Source organism: Pongo abelii, chromosome 11, assembly GCF_028885655.2.
Source record: "Pongo abelii isolate AG06213 chromosome 11, NHGRI_mPonAbe1-v2.0_pri, whole genome shotgun sequence".
Taxonomy (NCBI): domain Eukaryota; kingdom Metazoa; phylum Chordata; class Mammalia; order Primates; family Hominidae; genus Pongo; species Pongo abelii.
In genome coordinates, this window is record NC_071996.2 from 23341964 (window position 1) to 23368286 (window position 26323).

A 26323-nucleotide genomic window follows, 5' to 3' on the forward strand; every position below is an offset into this window, starting at 1 on the left:
TTAGCAATTACAATTTTATTCTGCATCACTTAAATATTTTTTCTATTTTCTATTTCTTTGCTCTGTGATGCATTCTGGGTAATTTTTTTCAGAAATATTTTCTAGTTCTGTAATTCTCTTTTTAGTCACTTCTAATTATCTCTTAAGTTTATCCCTTGTGCTTTTAGTTTTAATTATTACATTTTTAATTTTGAGAAATTATTTATATGTCTTTAAATCTTCTTGGTCACTTGAAATAGTTTCCTACTCATATTTTAGTCTTTTTAACATGTACACAAACTTATTGAACATATTTACAAGAGAGATTTTTACTCCATCCTGAGTGGTACAGGAAATTTTCCGTATGTTCCCTTGGGAATTGATTTCAAGTTTCTCCTTTAAATTTCAGTTTTATAAAGCATGAGAAGTTAACATCTCTCATTAAATTCCTTGCCTTAGCTGTGCCCTAAGAAATGTCCTCTGCTTTTGGGGCCCTAAAGACCTTGAGGACCAAAGGTCAAGATCACCTGTATCGGGCACATGCTGCCAAGGTAGAAGCCAACCTCAGTGATGGATTTAGATTCTCCTACACTTTTTTTGACTTTCAGTATTTATTTCTTTTCAGTGCATTAATAAAGTAAAAAATTTTACAAAAATTTCCTCCTGCATATTTTTTCACTGTTATGAGCTAACCTGTGTCTTCCTAAATTCATATATAGAATTTCTAATACCCAATGCCTCAGAATGCAACTGTCTTTGGAGAAAGAGCCTTTAAAGAGATAATTAAAGTAAAATGAGGGCAAATGGGTGGGCCCTTATTTAATATGGCTGGTGTCCTTGTAAGATTAGGACAGTGACACACACAGATCGTAGGTCATGTGAAGACACCAGAAGACGGTGGCCACCTCCAAGCCAAAAAGAGAGGTCTTGGAATAAACCAATCCTGCTCACACCTTGATCTTGGTTTCTATCCTTCAGGAATGTGAGGAGGTAAAACAAATTTCTCTTGTGTAAGCTACCAGTTTGTGGAACCCTATGATGGCATCGTTAACACATGAACACAAGTCTCACTGGGTATATCTAAAGTGGTGGCCTTTGGGCTTTCTTTAAAAGAGTCTCAGCCAGGTGCGGTGGCTCATGCCTGTAATTACAGCACTTTGGGAGGCCAAAGCGGGAGGATCACCTGAGGTGAGGAGTTTGAGACCAGCCTGGCCAACATAGTGAAACCCTGTCTCTACTAAAAATACAAAAACTAGCCAGGCATGGTGTCACACACCTGTAATCACAGGTACTTGGGAGGCTGAAGCAAGAGAATTGCTTGAACCTGGGAGGCAGAAGTTGCAGTAAGCCAAGATCGCACCATTGCATTCCAGCCTGGGCAGCAGAATGAGACTCCATCTCAAAAAAATAAATAAATAAAAATAAAAATAAGAGTCTCTGAGATTAAAGTTAGCATTCATAGCACATTCTTGAAACAAAAGAGATAAGCAAAGAATCCAGAAAATTCTGTTTTTTGTAAAGTCTTGAAAGATCACTTAAATTAAATTCTAGGGCCATGAGTATTACATTATTACATTTTTTCCTCCTTTGTCTTTAAAAAAATAATTTTCTTCAATCCTCATAACAACCTCATTTTACAGGTGAAAAAACTGTGGTTCAGAAAGACCATGCCATGGCTATAATGTCACTCAGCTCAGGAGCAAAAATGTAGAATTACTGCTTCTTATGCTTTTGTTTTTTGGAAACAAAAATTGGATTACATTCTCTAATAAACTTATTTTTAAATCAGGATTGTCTTGGGAAATCCCAAATATGTACTTCTATGCCTGTGTTTAGCTTAACACCATGAAGAGGTGGAACCTTTCTAAATATTTCTTGGTAGTGATGATTATGCTAATAATTATACCAATGATAAAGTAACAGTTGAGGTCAAGGATGGGTGAGGAAGGGCAGATAAAACTGCTTTTACACAGGAAGAATGAGGCCCGTGGCGACAGGCTGAACTCCCCTGCCAGTCAGGTATATTGGGCACCTCCTCTGGAGCAAGCTGTGCTCTGGGCATGGAAAATACAATCACACATGAACAGACACTAACCTCTGACTTAGGAAGCTTAAGCCTAAAAACATGCCTACATAAGTTAGTAAATTATATCATATGAAAATAAGTACTGAGGAAAAATAAAGTGGAAAAAAGGGGCCCAGGTTTGCTGTGTCCAGAAAAGATTGCAATTTTTAATAGAGTGAACAGAAATAAAGCTTGCTAAGAAGGTTCTATTTATACAGAGTTTTGAAAGAGGTGAACGAGCAAGGCATGTGGTAAATTGGAAAAGAGATTTGCAGTCAGGGGAACAACAAGTGCAACACCTCTAAGGTGGATTTTAGCTTTGACATCAAAAGTACAAACAACAACAACAAGAAAACAGATCAATTGGGCTTCATCAAAATTAGAAACTTTACATCAAAGGACAACGTCAATAAAGTGACAGAATGGGAAAACGTCAATAAACGTCAATAAACGGACAGAATGGGAAAAATATTTGCAATCATATGTTTGATTAGAGTCTAGTATCCGAGATAAAGAACTTTTACAGCACAACAACAAAAAGACAAACAACTCAATTATACAAGGTCAAAGGAGCTGAGTAGACATTTTTTCTACAGAAGGCACACAGATGGCCAACAAGTACATGAAAAGATACCTGACATCATTAATTATTAGAGAATGAAAATCAGAACCACAATGAGATATGCTTCATATTCACCAACATAACTAGAAAGAAAGAGAAAGAAAGAAAGAAAGAAAGAAAGAAAGAAAGAAAGAAAGAAGAAAGAAAGAAAGAAAGAAAGAAAGAAAGAAAGAAAGAAAGAAAGAAAGAAAGAAAGAAAGAAAGAAAGAAAGAGAAAGAAAGAAAGGGGGAAAGAGGGAAAGAAGGAGAGAGAGAGAGAGAAAGAGAGGGAGGAAGGAAGGAAGGAAGGAAAAGGAGAGGAAGACAGGCAGGCAAGTGTCAGCAGAACATAGGGAGATCCAGTGCCTCCAGAACATGGAAGGTCTAAGAAGGCCCCTGGTCTCGCTCTGAGTAGCGAAATGGGGATGGGGATAGGCACTGGATCACTGAAGTCAGGAGGAAACACACAGATATTGTGGGCAGTTTGTCCCTCTATAACTGAAAGGTGTTTGGGAAGAAGCAATCGTAATAATCGAAAAGATAGGTGATGCATCTTGGGCCTGGGAGTGGCCAAGGTAGTGAACACAGTGCTTAAATTTTGCATCTGTTTCAATGATAGCCAGTTGGATTAGGAACATTATTATGAGAAAGTATGGGAAAGAGAGAGGAACCAAGGATAACTCATAGGTTTTTTGGTCTGAGTGTCCGGAAGAATGACTTGCTATTTACAAAGTTTGGGAAAGAATGCTGGAAGAGCATATTTGGAGGAAGAATATCAGGAAATTATTTTGGGACATCATAAGACCAGTAGGCAGGTGGATATATGCATCTTGTATTCAGAAAAGGAATCTTGGCTGGAGATCTAAATTTGAGATTCTCCAGCATGTGACTGAATGGCAATCCAAGAAGAATGCACAGATGAAGAAGAGAGCCCTGGGCTGAGCCCTAAGACCTCCTTCTTGTTTAACGTGGAAGGAGCCAACAAAAAAGGTAGCAGAAGTACAGTCAGAGGCAAGACCACACTGGAGGGTATCACATTCTAGAAGTAAAGCAAGTATTTCAAAATAGGACATGGTCAACTGTATCAAATGCCACTAATCAAGAAATGATCTCCTAGTATTGCCATGGGATTTGGCTGCTGTAGAGCTTGTTGAGGACTTTGATAAGAAAGGATATGAATAACTTGTTTGCTCAAAACTAATCATTTAATATCTCCCAAATGCAGGTCCTGTTCCTGCGGATATAAAAATGAATACCATTTGCATAACATCTCTAGGTGTGCAACTGACTGAAATGAAAGTGAGTGAATAATGCAATGAAAGTATGAACCACATAAAAACGGAGAAGAAAGAACACATGCTGAATTATTCTGAATAAATCAGGGTGGGCTTCACAGAGGAGGCAGAGCTGGGAAAGCAAAATGTAATGTTACCAGCAGGACTGCAGGAAGAAGGCACCTCTGGAAGTGGGAAGAGGAACGAGTGAGTAAGGCTTAAAGGTATAGTAGCACATCCTTAAAGGATGTGTCTGAGGAAGGAAAAGTGTCCTAGCACTTCCTAATCTTCCCTCATTCCTTCCCTCATTCCAGAAGCATCTTCCAGTTTGTTGCCATTCCTACTGAAACGACTACTTACTTCAAATCTCTTTAAGTTAATTGACGTGAATTACTAACTTCTTTTTAACTTACACTACTCTCTTAGTAATAAGAGATTTGAAATTATAAATTTTGTGCTAATGGTATACATTTTTATAACACATTAAAATAGAAAAAAAATGATGTTTTTAAAAATTCCATCCATGAACCACATAAACCTTTCCTGTGTTTCATACCTTGAGAATTCCTGTGCTCAAGCACAGAGTAGCAGGGAGGGCCTGTGGAGGAAGAAAACAAGAGTGAAGATAGGACGGAGCTTGGCAAGTCTTGGTAAATAAAGTAATTATGAAGGCCTCTCCCTGATACATAGTTTCCAGGGCAATTTATTTCATTCCAGTAATGATTCAACACATGCTCAATTTCCTCCTTGCCCCTCAATGTTTCTGGAATGCTTGTCATGCTAAACAGCTGGTCCCAAACCTTTCTGTTAGCTGCTTAAGATCTCTCAGCTACTCTGCCACTTATGCCTCCCTCAGGGAGACGGAGATCCATAACCTAGTGGAATCTCTTGGACTGCTCCCTGTGGAAGCCCCTGATGCCAAACGTTTTTCCTAGCTAAATGCATGACTACAGCATGCTTTAACGGATGAGTGTGAGGCCCTCATGGTTGTATATAAATTGAAACAGGCCAAGAGAGCCTGATACCAGACAGCCTTACAGGGCCAGGGAATTCCCCGATACATCATCATCAGTCACTCACGTTTAACCTTTATAACATTCACTTTCTCCTGTAATGACCTTTCCATTCCAGGATGAAAGGAAAGTTCACATTTTATCATTTGATGAACTAGTTCCATCATATTCATCTGCAGCAGAGCTTTCTTGACAATTCCTCATCCTCTGGGTCGTTTCTCCCAAGGACTGTCTTTGATCAGTAAAGCAAACCTGTCTCAAGGATGCCATTCGTAACTTCCCTTACAGGAGAAATGAGAGAGACAAACAGGAACAATTATCGTTTTTTCTCTTTCATCAACATAGGTGCCATTGCTACTATTAGATTTTCATTAAGTGGTGCAGGAATGAAAAATAAGAGAGAGAGAATAGACAGGAAAATGGCTACTGCTTAAAAAATGAAGCCATGGGGAGTGTTTTCCATGCACTATTAATGTTAATGTAGTGGAATTGCTCCATCCTCTTAATTGGACTCATAATTCTTAACCTTTAGGTAAACTGTGTATTCAGGCATGGTGGAGGATGAGAAATGAAATTAGCATTGCCCTGAGGCAGGGAAGAACACACACACCAAAACCCAAGGGTACTGATGAATGACTGGAAGAGGCATTATACTTACCTTGACCAAAATGGCAAGAAGCAGGTGCAATGAGCAGGTTTGCATACATGAACACTGTTGCTCAGTGACAAAGATACTCTCATATTCAGACTGTGAAATGCATAGTATCAGGAAGATAGCACAGACCTGAGTTGTCAAATCAAGGACGTAGAATTCTGTGGCACCTGGAGTACACACGTGTAGATTAAACAGTCCTCTGAGATTGCACAGAGCAGCCATCCTCCATTTAGCAGGAAGTAGAAATACTTTTCTGGTGCTAATCAATCAGGACTATAATGGTCTTAGCACACCCTATTGAGGTGCATTCAAATTGCGTGCAGTCATAAACTGCCCTGGGGCAATCTGTTCTTCTAGCTCGTTCCTTGGTTAATCTTTCCCAGCTACCAAGATGTTTAAAGTCCTTCATAATATGAATGGACTTCTACCCATCTCTAACTGCCCAGTCATTGCTAATGTTTCCCCCATCGTTTTTCATAAAGCACATCAAGCTATCATAAAATGTGTATTTAACATCCAGAGTAATAGTCTCCCTTTAGTTCTTTGCTGTAGTTCATGCACTTTCCTGAACATCTTTGAAAGTCTTGAGGAATCCAAACAGCAATTTCAAGCACAAAATATGCAGCAGCAGCAGAAGTCAGTGTGGGAAAGTAACACAAGCTGCTAGGATGCGCTCCCTGCAGGATGGCTCAAAAGAATACTCGCAGCCATGGGCACTTGCAGAGTGAGGTGATGGCCCTCACTGGCCAGCTGCCAGAGAGTAGGACAGTATTTAGGGGAAGAGGAAAAATATGTCAACAGTGCATAGTGGTGTACCATTTTATACTGTAAACAAAAATAAAACCCTAAGATCCCCTCATCTCTGAACAGAACCCTCGCCTCTTGGCCAAGGGGACTCTAGAGAAATCTGAAAAATAGAATTGCCTGTCATGATGGGAAGGGAGGTCAGACATGTTTTGTGATGACACATGTTGGAGTTTAGGCACAACTGACCAGCATTAATATTACAAAGACTAACAAAACAAACTCTTTGTGACAATAAGATACTAAATAATAAATAAGACCTAAGGCTATGCCAGACAAAGGTTGAGTCACACACTTCTACAAGTCACTCTCACCCAGTGTATTGGTGAACAGACCTCCTTATCTTAAATATTTCTTTCTGCTGACTCCAAATTTTTAGACAAAGCTTTACTCCTTTAACCCATTGCAAATTAAAGAATGTTTTAATCCACCTATAACCTCTAAGCCCCTGACTCAAGATGCCCCAACTTTCTGGGCCAAATCAATGTATACTTTCCATGGATTGATTTGTGTGTTTGCCTGTAACTTCTGTCTCCCTAAAATGTATAAAACCAAACTGTAACCCAACCGCTTCAGGACTACTTACTCAGAGCTTCTTTGGGTTATATTTTACCCAGGTCACGGTCACTTATATTAGCTCAGAATAAATCTCTTTAAAGTATTTTACAGTTTGTTTTTTCCATTAAAAATACATGTACACAAAAACACATGTATGAACACTATTTCAGAGGCCACAGATTTATAAAAGCAGCATTAATGGGATGCTGTATCAATAAATACGTATAATTTTTTTTTTTTTTTTGAGACGGAGTCTTGCTCTGTCGCCCAGGCTGGAGTGCAGTGGTGCAATCTTGGCTCACTGCAAGCTCTGCCTCCCGGGTTCCCGCCATTCTCCTGCCTCAGCCTCCCAAGCAGCTGGGACTACAGGCGCCCGCCACCATGCCCAGCTAATTTTTTGTATTTTTAGTAGAGATGGGGTTTCACCGTGTTAGCCAGGATGGTCTCGATCTCCTGACCTTGTGATCTGCCCGCCTCGGCCTCCCAAAGTGCTGGGATTACAGGCTTGAGCCACCGCGCCTGGCCAATATTTTTTAGCTACACATCAACATGTATATGGAGACAGTTTTATCCACACATATGTGAGGGCTTTGTGACTAATCACAAAGTTAATTTTGAAAATTTGCTTTGCTTTTTCTAAAAAAGGGAATAAAATAATGCTTTCCAAATATTTGCTCGTCAGTTGATGTTGACATTAGCTTGAACTAACACTGAAACTATAATATTAACTAAATAGTAAAGCTAATTTTGACATTAACCAAATATTTGATGTTAGCTGAAACTAAAATTCAGGATATTCATATTCATGATTACATGAGGATCTATAAATAGAGTTACAGATTTAAAAATAGTTCATAGTACTTCAGAGGTCTGATGGATTTTTCTTTGGTGTGCCACACATTAAGGAATGATTCACTTTATAGTAGATAGTAGATAAAAAGGGAAAGACAATATTGTAAATATACCCTTTGATTTCAATTCTTCTATTGGGTATGATATTTTTCTTTTTTTTTTTCCTGTTTTTGCTTTTTGTTTGTTGGTTTGTTCGTTGTGTTCTCACTGGCTGATAGACATTAAGGCTATGCACCAATTACTTCTGTCTCTTCACCTTCTGAGCACATGGTAGGATTAAACTTCCTGGCCGGGTGCAGTGGCTCACGCCTATAATCCCAGCACTTTGGGAGGCCGAGGCGGGTGGATTACCTGACGTCAGGAGTTTGAGACCAGCCTGGCCAACATGGTGAAACCCCATCTCTACTAAAAATACGAAAATGAGCTGGGCGTGGTGGCACATGCCTGTAATCCCAGCTACTCGGGAGGCTGAAGCAGGATAATCGCTTGAACCTGGGAGGCAGAAGTTGCAGTGAGCCAAGATCGCGCCATTGTGCTCCAGCCTGGGTGATAAGAGCAAAACTCCGTCTCAAAACAAACAAACAAACAAACAAACCAAACTTCTTTGTCCCCTGCGGATTGCATTTATTTCATTAAGGGCAATGGGCTGTAAGCAGAAGTGACATGTGTCATTCTCAGACTGCAGCAGGTTTGACATACTCCAGAGCCCTCTTTGCATCTGCCAAGGTGACCAGCAACACTTGATAGAGGTGCTACTCTATCACTCCGGGTGCTGGGAGGAGAAGACTTAACACAGAGCCCCAAGCCAATTCATGAAACATATCTGGCCTACTTGAGAAATGAAAGAGCATGTTGTTTTAAGCCATTAAGATGTTCTGTTTTGGGGTTTTGTTTGTTTTTACCTTGTTATTGCACCACACTTAAGCTTTTTCTTTTCCTTTTTTTTTTTTTTTTTTTTTTGGAGACAGGGTCTCACTCTGTCACCCAGACTGGAGTGCAGTAGCACAATCATAGCTCACTGGAGCCTTGACCACTTGGGCTCAAGCAGTCATCCCACCTCAGCCTCCTGAAGTGCTGGGATTAAATGTGTGAGCCACCAAGGCCCGTCACCTTTCTGTGTCTCATATGAGAATTCCAATTATTGTCTTCAAAGTACTTTTTTGGATCATATTCTCACAGGATTTTCATATCCAAGAAAATTTGGGAGGGGGACCTACTTTGTGCCAGTCACTAAAATGGCTCTAGAGTTATTCAGAAATAAATATGACCCAGTTACTGTTTTTGAAAACTCAGAGAGTTAGAAAAGTTCCACTTGCAAAAGCAATTTGTATTTCAATTTTACCAGCAAAGAATTCATCCCTGTTGAGCTTCTTAGCTGCCAAGAAATTGCCAACTCTGAGCTCCCATTGCCACCATATCCCTGTCTTACTTTAAGAAGGGAGGAATTCATTGTGGAATGTTGCCATTTTAAATAGCTGTGGGTCATTATTATGGACTCTTGTTTTTCAGCATCATAATGTATGACCCTTGGAAAGATCACAAAGGGTTATGTACCTAAGATCATGTCTCCATGTTGAGAATCTGTCTTCATTTACTCAAGATAAAAAATGAAGCAGAGTACAGGTTTCTAACTCAGAGGCAATTCCTCAAAGGATTTTTCCTCCTTTCCTCCCTCTCTTTCTCCCTACCCCCCAACCTCAATACTCCCAAGATGGATTCTGCAACTACTCCAATATCCTAACGTTTTATCCTTTCTAAATTCTAATGCAAAAATTGTGCTGAATAAACAGATAAATTTTTACAGCATCAGCAACTTTGTTTCTGATTTTCTTCTTATCTGATTCCTTTTCCTTGTCAATGATGCATTCACAGAAATATTTAGCTTTTTGTTTTTGGGGGGCAACTTATGGAATGATTACTCAGATAGCTTTTGAATGACTTCAGACTATGTCTATGTAATACTAGTTTACTAGCTAAAATCCAGTCTAGGCTTGGCACAGTTCAAGCAAATGCCTAACTGGCGTCTGGGCAGCTGGCGACATGGCTGATTTAAGCAAGGATTGTTTTTGTCTTTCCATGCAGCGGGATTTAACCGTAACAGGTTTTGCTAGATTCGTGTGTAATCCTACAGATACAGATAGGGTCACATGGTTCTTACTTTACTTAACCTCTTTGAACTTGCGTTTGTTCCTTGGCAATAACCTACACCTCACGAGATTCTAAGGATTAACTCAGATGGTTTTGTAATTTTTGTCTACTAGGAACTGAAAATACTTACCACAAAGCCTGGCCCATTGCAGCTGTTACACTCAAAAGCTGGGCTAATGTTAACAGCGTTCCTTTTTCTATTTCCATATTTTAAGTGTTTCCTCAATAAAGATTATTTAGGAACCAGAAAAAACATGTAAAGTGCATATATACGTACATATATGTATATCATAAGCAATAATATATAGGTAAGAGTTTATTTGACATGTGGATACATATGACGTTTGTAATCAACTACGTATAGTATGTTTTATTCGGCAAATATCTCTCTCCTCATTTGGCAGAAACATCACATAGAGCAAAAGTATCTGGACTCAAGGTCTCCTGATCCTGCTTTACCTTCATTCTCTCTTGACATTTGTCTGTGACTTTTAGAAGTATGGGCTTTGATGTTAGATCTACCTAGAATCCCATCCTTTGTGTAAGACTTGGGGCAATTTACTTCACCTCTAAGTCTCCATTTTCTCATTTATATAACTGGACTAACAAGATCATATTTAATGGCTGTTGTAACACACACACATTTATATAAATACATATATACGGTCATGTGCTGCAGAATGGCATTTGGGTCAACAACAGATCTCATGTACAAGGGTGGCCCCATAAGATTATAATGGAGCTGATTCCTCAAGGATCTAGAACCAGAAATATCATTTGACCCAACAAGCCCATTATTGGGTATATGCCCAAAGGATTATAAATCATTCTACTCTAAAGACACATGCACACGTATGTTTATCACAGCACTGTTCACAATAGCAAAGACTTGGAACCAACCCACACGCCCATCAATAATAGACTGGATAAAGAAAATGTGGCACATATACACCATATAATACTAGGCAGCCATAAAAAAGGATGAGTTTATGTACTTTGCAGGGACATGGATGAAGCTGGAAACCATCATTCTCAGCAAAACACTGCATGTTCTCACTCATAAGTGGAAGTTGAACAATGAGAGAACACATGGACACAGGGAAGGGAACATCACACATCGAGGCCTGTCGGGGGGTGGGAGACAAGGGGAGGGATAGCATTAGGAGAAATACCTAATGTAGATGATGGACTGATTGGTGCAGCAGACCACCATGGCACAGGTATACCTGCACGTTCTGCACATGTACCCTAGAACTTGAAGTATAATATATATATTAAAAAAAGATTATAATGCAACTATAAAATTTATAAAAGATTATAATGGAGCTAAAAAATTTGTATTGCCCAGCAATGTAGTAGTCTTTTTCAAGTTATTGTGCAATGAAGTACTAATGTGTACATACTGGTGTAAACAAATCTACTTTGTTGCCAGTTTTATGAAAGTATGGCACATTTAATTATGTACAGTACATAATACTTCATAAAAATAAATGGCTATGTTCCTGGCTTATGCATTTATTATACTGTTTTTATCAGTATTTTAGAGTGTACTGTTTCTACTTATTAAAAAAAATGTGAAACAGCCTCAGGCAGGCCCTTCAGGGGGAATTCCAGAAAAAGGTATTGTTATAATAAGAGACAACAGCTTCATGCGTGTTATTGCCTCTGAAGACCTTCCAATAGGACAAGATGTAGAGATAGAAGACAGTGATGATGATAATCCTGATTCTTTGCGGGCCTAGTTTAGTATGTGTATTTGTCTTTATTTTTAACAAAAAAAGTTTCAAAGTAAAAATAAAATTAAAAAATTAAAAATAGAAAAAAAGCTTATAGAATGAAGGTAAAAGAGAGAAAATATTTTTGTACAGGTGTGCAATGTGTTTGTGTTTTCAGTTGTGTTATTATGAAAGAGTAAAAATGTAAAAAATGCAAATGTTTATAAAGTAAAAAAGTTTCAGTAAATTAATGTTAATTTGTTATTGCATAAAAAATATTTTTTTAAATGTAGTGTAGCCTAAGTGTGCAGTGTTTATAAAGTGTACAGTGGCACCTTGTAATTTCCTAGACCTTCACATTCACACATCATTCCCTCTCTGCCTTACCCAGAGCAACTTTCAACTTTTAGTCCTGAAAGCTCTGTTCATGGTAAGTGCCCTACACAGTGTAAATTTTTTTTTTTTTTTTTTTTTTTTTTTTTGAGACCGAGTCTCATTCTGTTGCCCAGACTGGAGTGCAGTGGCAAAATCTCGGCTCACTGCAACCTCCACCTCCAGGGTTCAAGTGATTCTTGTGCCTCAGCCTCCTGAGTAGCTGGGATTACAGGTTTGAGCCACCGTGCTCAGCTCATTTTTTATCTTTTATCTTGTATTTTTACCATTCTTGTTTCATATTTAGGTATGTTTAGATATAAAAATATTTACCATTGTATTATAGTTGCCTACAGTATTCAGTACAGCAACATGCTGTGAATTAAAATGTGCTGTAAATGCAAAAAATGCACCCAATTTTGAAGATTTGGTATAAAAAAATAATGTAAAAAAGTGTATTAGGGTTTTTCTTTACTAATTACATGTTAAAATGATATTGCTTTGGATATCTTGGCATAAAAATAACATTATTAAAATTAATTTCACCTATTTCTTTTTATATTTAACATGGGGCTGTTAGAAAATTTTAAATTGCCCATGTGGCTTGTGCTATGTTTTCATTGGACAGCACTGTTTTAGACTCTACTTGGTTCATTGAAACCAGTAACTCACCAGGCTTACTAGTGCTTTCCTCTAAGTGTTAGTGTCTTTATTTATCTTCCTATTCCTATGACCCAACACCTCCATGCTTTTTAACTCTTCCCTATTCCACTAAAATAGATGCCTACCTAGTCTCTCTCTGTGGTCTCCTCCAGACTCAGTGGAGGAGGAGAAGGATGGGGGAGTTAACCCCCATCCACAAGGTTAACCTTCCTCTTATATCCCTTTCCAGTTAAAATGTCTTCATTCAGTGAAAGGAGGTGAGTTAATCTATAGAAGCATGCTGGGAAGTATCTGAAACATAGAAAGATCTCCATCTTCCTTCCTATCTTCCTTCCTTCCATCCTTCCTTCCTTCCTTCCTTCCTCCCTTCCTCCCTTCTGCCTTTTTTTCTTTCCATCCTCTGTGACTCCTTATCTGAAATAAGCAGCAAGAACTTTTAACTGTTTTATTCCTACAATGTCTCCCCCATTCTCTGAGGGTCAATCTTCCCTTCATGCCTTTCCCCATCACTTCCCTCAACTCAGAATGACTCCTACCTGTGTTGTGTCCACAAAGAAGAGGTGTTTTTCCACAGAAAACCTCTGGAAAGGTGTTCACCTAACTAGAAGTAGTTTCTCCTTTTCAGAGCACTGTATACATTGCTCACATGTACATATAGTCTCTAGTTCTGCCTGCAGGGGGATAGGCTCCTTAAATAATAATAGCCACTATGTCCAGCCCCACGCTACGCGTGCATAGTGTTAGGTCAACATGTAAACTATTTTGCAGAGAAGAAAATGAGATGCAAGTGAGGTCAACATGTTAGCTATTTTGCAGAGAAGAAAATGAAATGCACATTCAGATTACCTTTCCAGATAATGGCTACTCCAAAAATAAGTGGCAGAGTAGGGGAATTATGTTGTGTTTATTTTTTTATTTTTTTGTTCAGAGGCTAAAACATTTCCACTGTCTCTTTCCAAGATAATGATTTAGCAGTTTTAGGAAGCTTCATATCTTCTCTGTGAAATCACCGCTACCATATAGAAAGCACACTTGGTATTTCTCATCTGATCTGACACACATACGTAAACACACACACAGAAAAATGCCATTATGTACCCACTCCCTCTTCTCAGCAAATAATAAGACAATGAAAATTATGTTCAGAAAGGCACCCCTGTAATTTCAAAACAACTTAGGTAAGCTGAAAAGTTATAAAGAGTGAAATTTTCAAACACTTTTTATTCTTCCAATGATGTGGGTATCATTCATGTTATTTTTCTCATCTTCATTCTTAGAGATGAGGAAACTGAGGCTTAGAGATGGTGAGTACCTCATTTAAGGTCACATGGCGGTAGGAGTGGAACAAGTGCTTGAACCAAAGCAAATGATACAACATGTAAGTGAGCTCATCACCAGAACTCTGCGACCTTCTCTTTGGGAAGGTTCCATTGAGGACTCAGGTGTGAAGAAAGTCCAGTATCTAGCCACGGCTCCCCGAAAAGCAAGCTCAGAGGTGCCATTATAGCACACCACCTATGCAGACCCATTAACCTCATCTGTGTAGTTGGTATAATTTCATTTCCATATCTACCCCATAAGCCACCAAATATGTTTATAAAGAAAATACATGCATACATATTCTACGGTAATACACACAAACATATGCTACAGTAAGAAATTGTTTTTCTTGCTATTCTTGACTTGTTAGGTATGACCCTAGGGAAGTTTCATACCTTCTCTGCACAATCTATGCCACGGTAAGGAACGTGTGTTCTGAGGAGAGTAGGTGTATGAAGGTGTCAAAAAATATCACCTATTACATAACCATATTAGCACATTTCATAAGCTTGAGAGGCTGACAAAAGTCTTTTTTTTTTTTTTTGGTTTGTTTGTTTTACCAACCCTGACAAGTTCCTTACTGTGACAAAAAGGTAATAAACTCTGACATGTGTTTTAACTCACTTTGTGTGGTGAATATAGACACATGGAGTGCCAGAGTGGAAAGGACACTCGGAGAACATTAAATATAAGCCTCTAGTATCAAAGAGGAGAAACTTGTGGCCCATAAAACATCAGTAACATCTCAAGGTTACAGAGAAGCAATGGCAAAGCTGGGAGTCAGTGGGCAGTTCCCCACAAGCCTAGCCCCTTGCTCTGTGAAGTTGCTCTCCTCCCACCAGGGTCTGTGTGACAGGCTTGGCCAAGTGCACATGTGTTGTCATCTGTCCCTTGACATCATATGACTACTGGTGATACTTACTACTGAGAAGAGACCCTTTATTCATTCAACAACTATTCACTCAATTGTCCCTAGGTGCCAGGAACTATTCTAAGCATTTTGGGAATAAAGAATGAGACAAAGAAGGCCCCTCTTACAAGAAACTCACATTCTGTTGACAGAAGCAGATAGTGAACAAATAAGCAGGAAGAAGGTATCCGATAGAAACAACTTCAATGCAGACTATTCAGGAAGGATGAAGCAGTTAACAGTAATGGAGTGAATACTTTAGTTGTATGTAAAATCGGAGACAGCTAAGCATGGAGAGAGGAACAAGGCTTCTGGGTAGAGAGAACAGTCAGTGTATCAGGTCTGAGAGGTGGGGCAAGCTGGGCAAGAAGCAACAAAAAGCAAAGTGGGGCCAAGTTCACTGTGTTAGTGGGAGAACAGGGGCTGGCAGAGGCCTGTGGCTGGCAGAGCTCTGTAGGCTACAGTTAGGAGTCTGGGTTTTGCTTTCAGGCCAGAGGGAAAGGTTTGGAGCCATGGTTATATAATCTAATTTTGAAAAGATTATCACTTTGGCTGCAGGCTGGGATATCCGCTGTGGGGAAATGGGGCATGGGATGGTAGGAGACAGGAAGCAGGAATCTACTGCACTTGTCTAGTATGGTGAGGAGATGATGAGCCTGTGAATGGAGGTGGTTGATGTGGAATTAGAGAGAAGAGACTGGTGAATATACTGAATGGGGAATGGAGATAGTGAGGAGGAAGGAATCGTAGGTTTTGGTCTTAAAAAAACTCAGTAGATGAAGGTAGCATTTACTGAAATGAGAAAGATAAGCAGATGAGTGAGTGGATTTGGGTATTTGGCAGAAATGGGGAAGAGAACATAGACCTAACTCTACACTCTCAACAGTGCTACCAGGAGTAGGTAAATGCCATAAGTTACAAATAAATAAAGTGCAATTTAGAAAGTATGTGTGCCCACAAGCTACGAAGAGGCAAGCTCCACAACTGAACTCTTTGAATGGCCACACCATGAGATTGGGAGACCCTCTATCAGTACCTAAGGGAGCTAATGTTCTCCTTGCCCACTGGATAATGTGATAAAATACTGGCTAAAATAACAGCAGTGTCCAGATGGCCTACTCTGTGCCAGACATGGCATCTGTTTTATTAAATGTCACACATAAGAAAACTGAGGCTTAGAAGGCCCATTTAACTTACTCAAGGTCTCACAACTAATACAGGAAGAGAAAACATTGAAGACCCAATTTCATGATTCCAAAATCCATGTTCTTTGCATTCTGCTGCTGCTGTACCATATCTTAATATTAGAACATTGTATTCTTCTTCCTATACATGCATTCCTTTATCCTTGAGATAAAGGAAGTGGACATAGGCTTTCATAAAGTGATGGGAAAAATGCATATTTTATTTTATGTGGGGTCTGAGTGTTGATTCTTGGGCAATTAACTTTGATTATTTAAATAATTCATGGTCTGAACAGCAATTCAATTGTGGTCAGGTATATACCATCTCTTGACTTTACATAGGATAGTTTTTATTTTTCCTCAGATTCACATCCACATCTTTAGCTTGATTATGGTATCCACCTTATTGGTAAAACCCACCCACTTCTAATTTTGACTTCATGTCCCCAGTGAAATACCAAGAGTAAATTACTAGGATATTAGGAAAGGTGGCTTTGACTTTCATGAACTGTGAATTGCACTGGCTTGATTCATGTGATGATCTCTTTATTTTTTGAGAGCTGTGGCAAACGCTTAAAAACACATTTTAGCTGTATCACTTTAAGGGTAACAAAAGTCCCTCACAGGAAAAAATGGAGTGCCAAACCCATTTCCAACATGAATTATAACTGACTTAGACACCAGAGTCTAGGGGCCTAGACTTTGAGTTAGAAAGAGCTGGGTTTGACTCTCGACTCTGCCCTGTATTCACTGCATTTCTTAGGTTAGTTGACTATTCATGTAAAATTTTGAAGATGACATTGTCATTTAAAACATGTCTGCATACCAATTCCATTAGAAGATAGAAGCAGATTTCCCTCCCCTGGAATGTGGGCTAGTCACAGTGACTTTTTTTTTTTTTTTTTTTTTGAGACAAAGTCTCATTCTGTCACCAAGGCGTGTGCTCTCTTTCTTTCTGTCCTTTCTTTTTTCTTTTCTTTTATTTTCTTTTTTCTTTCTTTCTTTCCTTTCTTTTTTCTTTCCTTCTTTCTTTCTTTCTTTCCTTCTTTCTTTCTTTCTTTCTTTCCTTCTTTCTTTCTTTCTTTCTTTCTTTCTTTCTTTCTTTCTTTCTTTTCCTTTCTTTCTTTCTTTCTTTCTTTCTTTTTCTTTCTTTCTTTCTTTCTTTCTTCCGATCTGAGGTCTCACCTATTGTTGAGGATAGAGTGCAGTAGCAAAATTATAGCTCGCTGCAGCCTAGAACTCCTGGGCTCAAGCAATCCTTCCACTTCAGCCTCTCGAGGAGATAGGGCTACAAGTGTGTCCCACCACACCTGGATAAATTTTTAAATAGTTTTTGTAGGGTCAAGGTCTTGCTTTGTTGCCCAAGCTGATCTCCAACTCCTGGTCTCAAGCCATCCTCCCACCTCAGCCTCTCAAAACTCTAGGATTAAAGGTGTAAGCCATGGCACCCAGCACACCTGGGTTTATTATATTTTTGTTGTAAATAAAGTAGAAATAGCTTTTTGGTAAATATATATATATATATATATATATATATAAAAATCATTTGATGCAGAAATCCTATTACTGGGTATATAACTCAAAGGATTATAAATCATTCTACTATAAAGACACATGCACATGTATGTTTATTGCAGCACTATTTACAATAGCAAAGACTTGGGACCAACCTAAATGTCCATCAGTGATAGACTGGATTAAGAAAATGTGGCACATATACACCATGGAATACTATGCAACCATAAAAAAGAATGAGTTCATGTCCTTTGCAGGGACATGGATGAAGCCGAAAACCAACATTCTCAGCAAAGTAACACAAGAACAGAAAACCAAACACCACATGTTCCCACTCATAAGTGGGAATTGAACAATGAGAACACATGGACAAAGGGATGGAAACATCACACACTGGGGCTCATTGGAGGGTTAGGGGAAAGGGGAGTGAGAGCATTAGGACAAATACCTAATGCATGCTGGACTTAAAACCTAGATGGCGGGTTGATGGGTGCAGCAAAACACCATGGCACATGTATGCCTATGTAACAAACCTGCACATTCTGCACATGTATCCCAGAACCTAAAGTATAATAATAACAATAATAATAATAAAAAGATGATAGGGAGTATAATTTAAGAAATAAGTAAAAAAATAAGTCCAATACTACCCTGATATTTTGTCTTCCAGATGTCATGATGTAAGTTTGTGGTTTTAATTCTGGTGTGGAAGAACTGTAGGCACTGTGGATCAGTTCTACCCACATATCTGTGTATGTTTAGGCGTGTGTCTGTGGAGGTAGGGGGGGTGGTTAGGAAAGAAGGAAAGAACAAAGAAAAAGATGAAGGAAAGAGGGAAATAAGAAAGGAAAGAAATATGGGAGCAGAGGTGGTGCCACAGACTGCAAAGATTGCAGCTCTCTGACACGGACCTCCAAGCTTCGTGAGCATGGTGAAAGTGGGCTGCAGCAAGAACATAGTGGGTGAAGTAGCCAAAGCAATCTCAGCTCAGTTAATTGGGTGAGAAAGAACAGAAGCACCACCATGAATCAGAGGGGATCCAAGGTGGTCACTCAGCCTTCCACACACAGCCCCGAATTAGAATGTGAGGTTACAGAGTGATATAAGATATGTTTCTTCCTTCAGGGAGCTCATACCTTTTTCCAGTTCACTAGGCATAGGGGGGTGACCTAAAATGTCTATGTGCTTAGCAAATTATTCATATGAAATTATTCATACCTGGTTTAGCCTGACTTACATAAACTGACATTACCCTTTGGATTTGAAACAGAAAGAGAATCCTCCGCTTAAAATCTTCCAGTGACTTCCCTTTACTCTTAGAATAAAATTCGCAGTCCCAGGCTTTGTAAAATCTGGCCTCTGGATATCCCTTTCCATCATTTTCCGCCCACTCTTGCTCCTCCTCTAGCCACACTGGCCTTTTGGCTATTCCTCAGCCTGGAATCTTCTGCCCCAAAAAGGCACCTGCCTCATCCTGTCCCTTCACTCAGGGTCCTGCTGGATAGCTCCTGCACACCGGGAGGACTTTCCCACCATCTCATGTGAGATGCAGCTCCCCACATCGACTGACACTTTAGTCCTTTGTCCTTCTGGACCTTTCAGCGTCACATTCATCATGCACTGATTCTGTGTGTGTGTGTTGTCGAGGTGGGGGGGCCATGGGGTGATGTTTCTGTCTTCCCTACTACAAGTATGCAGGCAAGAACTCTGTTTTTTCAGTGTTTTATTTTCACTCCCCAGTGCCTGGCACAAAAAAGATAATGCCTAGTGTGTGAAAGAAAAATGTTAATTCTGCTAATTGATCTTGGGTGGTACAAGTATTGAGAACAAAGCATTTTTAGTTTTGTGAGCCCCAGAGTACCTTGACGTACTGTTTCTTTTCTACCTGTAATTTGACCTTTCTACATCACAATTCCTTACTCAGATTTCTAAACTAAATCATTAATTTTCTGCACATGTGAAGGGGAATGTTGCAAATAAACAGAATTAATATGCACAAGTGCATTTACAGAGCTGTTTGGACACATAAAGAGTACATGATGAAGGTACATACCATTATGAACAAATATGACATAGCATATACTATATAGTATATACATCATATATATTATACATATATTTATTCATACTATATGCTACATACTATATACTATTATATATATATATATTTATCCATACTATATGCTATGTATTATATAGTCTAGATTATTATGTACGGTATATATAGTCAGCTGTATGCTCACTAAAGTATCAGTAATTAAAGAAAAAAATTCAGAATTGTAAAATACTTTAAAAGAAATAGCATGCTGTCTCTTTAAATTCCATCGTAACATAACTGGTAAAGCAATTGACTGCAGGTAGAAACCACTCTCAGCTGCATGAATGAATTAATAGGAATGGCTTTTAACTAGCATGTTACTGGTAGGTAAGCAGAGGTTCTGTGGTGCTGCAGGGCTCTGGATTCTTAGGGCTCCTGAAGAACTTACACAATCCTCACGGCAATCTTGCTTGCATGACTGATTTGCTCCACAAATGCTTAAGTTCAGAAAAACCAAAGTAAATTCAAGCTCAGGCTGTCCTGCAGCCATTAGATTTCAAATTAATGGAGTCTGAATTTCCAGTGGTTTCATGTGTTTCAATATTGACTTCTTCCCTCTGCCTGTGAGAGCTCACAGCTTTACTGAAGAGGGTTTCCACAAATAGACTTCCATTACATGGAGTGGTGAGTTCAAGAGGATGCCTACACCGGATACTGATACCCTAATGACTGAATCCAGTGGCGGGGGGCTTTCAAGGCACCATGGAGACTATTGCAAGAGAATTGTGGGATAGGCAGGCCTTCCAATGCCCATTCCCAGCAGAGATCTGGGCACTCAATTTCCCCATGCGGTCACTTGCCTATGCCCCTCTCCATCTTGTCCTCCTTCCAGGGGAAAGTTATGGATTATAGAGCTAATTGGCCATGTGATTAAAGAATCTTCCAGACTATGGCTTTGATATTTATTTTTCTGTCCTCCTGTTTCATTTCGTATGCTCATCACATGTCGCCTTCAGGACTCTAGCCTCAGGCAAAATGCCTATGAAGGTGCTGACGAGAGAGAAAAGGTCTGGGCTCAACCAAGGAAGCCTTTTTCTGTGGGGATAACTGGCCGCCTCCTTCCCCATGACAAGGTACTGTGAGTACTGGCAAGCTGTGGTGATTCTCCCACCCTGGGCTCTGTACTGGAAGCTGCACTGTAGCGAAGGGCCTCCGGCCCTGCAGAAAGCTCAGAGTAGAAAGCAGCAAGCAGAGTGAGGGGAAACACAAAGATCCATGAGAATCACAAAGACACTTTCCCTGGGATACAGATGTCCTGGTGAGACATTGGAGAGAGTTTCTAGTATAAACCTTCAGCTACAGAGATGGAGGATGCATTCCATTGGTTGGCACTTATAAGTAGTTCTGGGAAAAAATATCCAAGGAGACTGTCATAAAATGACAATGTCATGGTTCAGTCACCAACTGAATGAAAAAGGCCCAGTGGTGACCCATGCATGATCTTATCCTGCCTGTCTCTTCCTTCTCCTTCTGCTGCTGCTAAATGAGTGGATCCAGAGCCCTCGCTGGAGCCGAGAGCAGGCAGAAGGAGGTTCTGGGGATGCTGTGTAGGGATACACAGGCCTTCCCATGAAGGGGTGGGTGAGCTATGGAAGCTGCTGTGTCTGGGCCAGGATGACGCAAACCCTCTGATGCTGCCCAGGAATGTGCCCAGTTCAGGCAACCCTGACAACTCCTTGGCCTTCACAGAGACTGCTGGGTGCACTTCTCTCTCCTTCCATTTTCCTGCACGATAAGGAAATTTATACAAAATCATGTTTTTTTCTGACTCCTTCATTTCCTTGTAACTCTTGGCTCTTTTCCGCTTTTGTGATGTATCAGAAATAGCACTTTTGCTTGGACTTCAGGAGATTTTGGTTGCAAGAGTTAGATCTGCCCCTCTCTGTGTGGCATTAAACAAGCATCTTATTCTCTCTGAGGTTCTGCTTCCTGAAATATCAGATGGGGACAATGACTCTTATGGTGCAGATCTGTTGTCTGGGTTAGAGATAATTCCAGTAGCTCACCCCACATATATCCTCAAACGTAAGAAATCTCAGTCATTATTGGCCATTTAAATATTTCTTTATTTTTCTTTCATTTTGCTTCTTATATTATATCCATTTATTAACTATTGTGCATAGTATATAGGAGAATCTATGGCCACAAGGCATCCCCCACATTCTCTTATTGATTTAAATGCACCTGCAGCCACAATTTATAATTTTTCATAACGTCTACTCACCCTGGCTACTAGTTAGCAATAGCCAATAGGCTATGGAAATCAGGCTGCACACTTTTAAAAATTAATAACAAAACTATTTATAATCATCTTCGACTCCCCACCTTTGCACTTATCACATTGCCAAAGTTGAAGGAAGATAATAGTATCTATTGCTGGGAAGTGGGCACTCAGTCTCATAGTGTTGTTGGGAGTATAAATTGGTACAACCTTGATGTACTGCAGAATTCAATGTGGCAAGAGTCTTAAAAATATGCATACTCGCTGCCCTGCAAATGGCACCTCAAGGAATTTGTCCTGAGGATATAATCCATTATGCTCACAAAGATCTAAGTGCAAAACTGCTCTGCAGCATTATGTATAATAGCGAAAAAAATGGAAACAATCTACGTGTCCAAATAGGAGATTTGTTCACTGGAGTACATCCATATAATAAAATACTCTGTAGTTAACGAAAATTATGATATGAAGTTGTATTTATTGATATAGAAAGGTATTTGTACATTTCCTGTGTGTGACAAGTACAGGTTGTAAAAGAGTATCACAGGGTCGGGAATCTCTTCCCAGCATAGAACACGGATTCACCTGATAAAGGAAAAACTTGCACAAAATTCTTCCAGAATCTTAGATAGGTAAGGAGAAGATGGCCTCTACCCTCCTCCACTTCTGTCCTTGGGCTTCCCCTTGGGAAGGGAGTGGAGTGGCTTAGTAATAATAAGGACCAGGAAAACATTCCTGTAGGTGTATGCCCTGGGTGCTGGCTGTTGAATCCATGTGGCTACAAATGTTGTATATTGTTTTTCCCATTCCTGCTTTTCCAGAAGGTGAGCTCACATGCATGGGGTACAAGGTGGCTTCCGTCCTGGCAGTGAAAGTGTGAAGCTAGGTCACACATCTACAGGACTCTCTGGGTAAATGAGTACTCTGTTGCCCCACAAGCAATGTCTGGTCTGGAGGTGGAAGCCAAGAGGACAAAGTGATTCATGCTACATTCTCCAAGCCAGCTCACAAGAACAAAGTAGACACTGAGCCTACATACCCATTGTCCTCCTTTATCTCCCTCCTTTTGATTCAGAACACATGGGGAAAAGAGGATTAATGAAAACCCTCATGCACAAAAATACGGTGTGTCTTCCTTGTGCCTTTGAGAATATACACACAGAAGAATGTCTGAAGGATTCACATCTGAATGTTAAAGTTGCCATCTTCAGGGGATGAGATTATCCACATTGAGTTTTCTAATCAATTCTGCTACTACATAATTATTACAATTATTCTATTTACATTGTTAAAATAGAAATAAAATTTCCCTTTGTGCTTGCTTCCCATTATGGAACATATTTTGGATGTTCCCTGCTGCAGTGGAAGCTACGAATAAGGACACCAGTCTTTGTTGAATACCTATTATGTACCAGGCATAGCACAAGGAGTTCAGACTAAATTTTTTCTTCCATCCTCAGATCAACTGCATGGGTTTAGGATTTTCATGCAAACTTTTCAGGTGGTGAAATTGAAACTGTAGAAAATGAGCAACTTGCACAAGGTCACATAACTGCTAAATGACAGCATCAAGCCCTTACTCCCAATATGACTTGCTGCCAAACACGTGCCCTCCCATTCAAATAAGGTCAGGGATGGTGAAGCAGCTGAGTTAGGAAAAGAACACATTTGCAAAGTCAATGGTGTAGCCAAATTGATATCACACAGTGCATATGCTAAAAGAAGTCCCATAGTCAGAATGAACATACGCCGCCATTAGTCCTACAATTCTGCCCAACCCAAACCGTCAAAAACTAGAAAAAACACAGTGAAAAGAGGGATGGGCATTTCTGGAGACAGGCACCCTGAGAACAGTGCTGAGGTAGCACGTGCAGGCTTGACAGGCACGGAGAGAGAAAAACACACATAAATATAAACATTGACTCTGGCAGGGCAGCACCCTCTGAGGGTGCTGGGTAAAGGGACATGAACCGGTACGTCTGATCTAATCAGCCCTGCAAGCCTGGCTGAATCTAAGGAGAGTACAATAATTGATTTTCACAATGCTGATCCCGAGTCATCAAGAAAAGATTGCATTTTATGTTCAGAATTCTCTGTTTAAGAAGGCATGGAAGCGCGTAATCCATTTGAGAAAGATTTTCATTTCAAATAGTTAAAAATTCTTTGGAAAGATTTTTGGTGCTTAAAAGGATAAGTGACAGTTATCTGGAAAATTCACTTACGTGGAACAACATCTTCCCTAAAGATCCTAGATCGAGGCATTCTGTTGAATTTAGTTAGGTTTCTATGATTTCCCCTTTGCTGATATTTTATTCTCCATTTTTTCCCCAGCCTTTCAAATCTCTTAACTTCTAACTGCTGGAATGTTTCTTGAGGCTAGAGATTATAATACCCTTTCTTAGATACTTCAGATCTTTTGTCCTTTTTTCTCCCATGAAACAAATGATGAACTGACATTCACAAAAAAATGACTGACTCCCAGGGAACACGTAAATTTTGATGAACCCTATCTTACATTTTACAGAAACTCTTCAGAGTCTTGGTAAGCAGTTCTAGAAGTTGTTTTTGTTGTTGTGTTTTGTTTTGTTTATTTTTTTCCTTTTCCAAGCATGTTAATAACTAAATCATCCATTTACTGTAAAAAATAACCACAGGAAAATAAATAAATAAATAAATATACAGTGTTTAATTTTTTTCTAGAAGCACACTTTACTTATAAAAAGAGTCATTTCCCCTAAAGCTCCCATTTCTCAGGCTCCCTTCAGGCCACGAACCCACAGTCTTGCCCTGCCTGCCTTGCTGGCCTTCTTGCCTAATGCTGCCCCCTTAGGCATCCAGGCATCCTCCACCCCAGACATAACTTGTCCCTCTTGGGTGGGTATGCTGAGATCCTGGTGCCTTATCAAGCTCTATTCTCTCTCCTCAAACTAGCATTTCCCATGGCCACATTTTCTATGTCAAGCTCAAATGCTGTCTTTGAGGCCCATTCCTCTTCAGGTGTTCTTCATTCTCACAACTGTTGCAGGGTGGGTGTTGGAATCATTTTCTTTATGATGAGGAGAAAACCTTGAGAGGTAACAGAACTCACTCTAGCTTCCATGCTGAATTTCAGAGCCAGGATTATTACATAACCAGACCACTCCTGGTGTGTTTCTCTCCAGTGCACAGTGACTAACTGTAACTATCTATAGCCCCCTTCTTGGCAAATTTTCCTTTGCCGAATACTCCAGGTCTGAGGGTCCCATCTATCCCACTGTGGTCATGCATGCAGAGGCCTTACCTGGCGTGTTGAGTAGGCGCGACCTCCTGCAGTGGTAGGCCACCTCTTGCTCACAGTGCTCAGAGCCATCGATCACGGCCTCCAGCTGTTCCATGCTGCCCCCATAGTCCAAGGCCATGGCATAGGGCTTCTCAGCGTTGGCGCCCTGCACTCGGGTCAGCTCTGTATTGTTGTGCTGCACTGATGTCCAGATCTTGTCTTCTGCCCATGCAGCACAACACAAAGCAAGAGATGTTAGAAGGAATGTCAAAAATGGAGCATGTGAGCAGTGTGATGGGCCACTCAGCATGCAACATTAATCAATACACCGGTACTGTATGGAGAGTATGACAGAGAAATTGTGTTCCCCGTGGAGCTCCACCAGAGTTAGTAGAGGGGTCAGTAATCTTAAGAGCTCAATTTGCGGACCCCTTTTCCCATAGGCTCTACACTAAGCATTTGATCCCATGATCTCAGTTAAAATTGACAATGCCTAAGTTGGAAGGGAGGCAATACTGCTATGTCAAAAATGAGGAAAATGTGAATGAAAATTAGGCAGCTCACTCAATATCCCACAGTTAATAAGTGACTAAGCAAGGACTTGAGCCTAAGATGTCTGACTCCAAAGCTACTGACACACTTCCTCACAAGAGAAACACTAGCATGTTTTCAGAGAACCATTTTCTCAGACAACAAAGTTGAGATTATGTGATCCACACTCTGCATGCAATGAAGTTAGTTGTAGGGTTTCATTTTGTTTAGCATTTATTCCCCATATTACCTCTCTTTGCCAAAAATATTTGGGAAGATTTACAATGAAAGAGCATAGAGATGAGGACCTTTAAATCATGACGGAAGGACATATTTTGCCTAATAGGCGAAAGAAGGTAAGGCAGTGAGAGAGGGGAGATATTTGGGCATTAGAGCATGGGAGATCTGTATTTGAAGCCTGTATCTGCCAACAACAAGCTTGGATACATCACTTCCTTTTACTAAAAAAAAAATTATTTTTAAAGAGACAGGGTCTCTTTTTGTTGCCCTGGCTAGAGTGCAGTAGTGTGATCATAACTCATTGTAGCTTCAAATTCCTGGGCTCAAGCAATTCTCCCACCTCAGC

The 26323-nt window shown here is 39.9% G+C and overlaps 1 protein-coding gene across 4 annotated transcripts in view; it reads right to left on the reverse strand.

Annotated features, from left to right (window-relative positions):
• CNTNAP5 (contactin associated protein family member 5) overlaps positions 1-26323 on the reverse strand; it is a 985650-nt gene that overhangs the window by 245470 nt on the left and 713857 nt on the right. For all 4 annotated transcript variants that reach the window (XM_054549187.2, XM_054549188.2, XM_054549186.2 and 1 more), the window contains one exon: positions 25228-25428. In XM_054549187.2, the coding sequence (XP_054405162.2) occupies positions 25228-25428 (201 nt within the window). The remainder of the gene's footprint in view (positions 1-25227; positions 25429-26323) is intronic.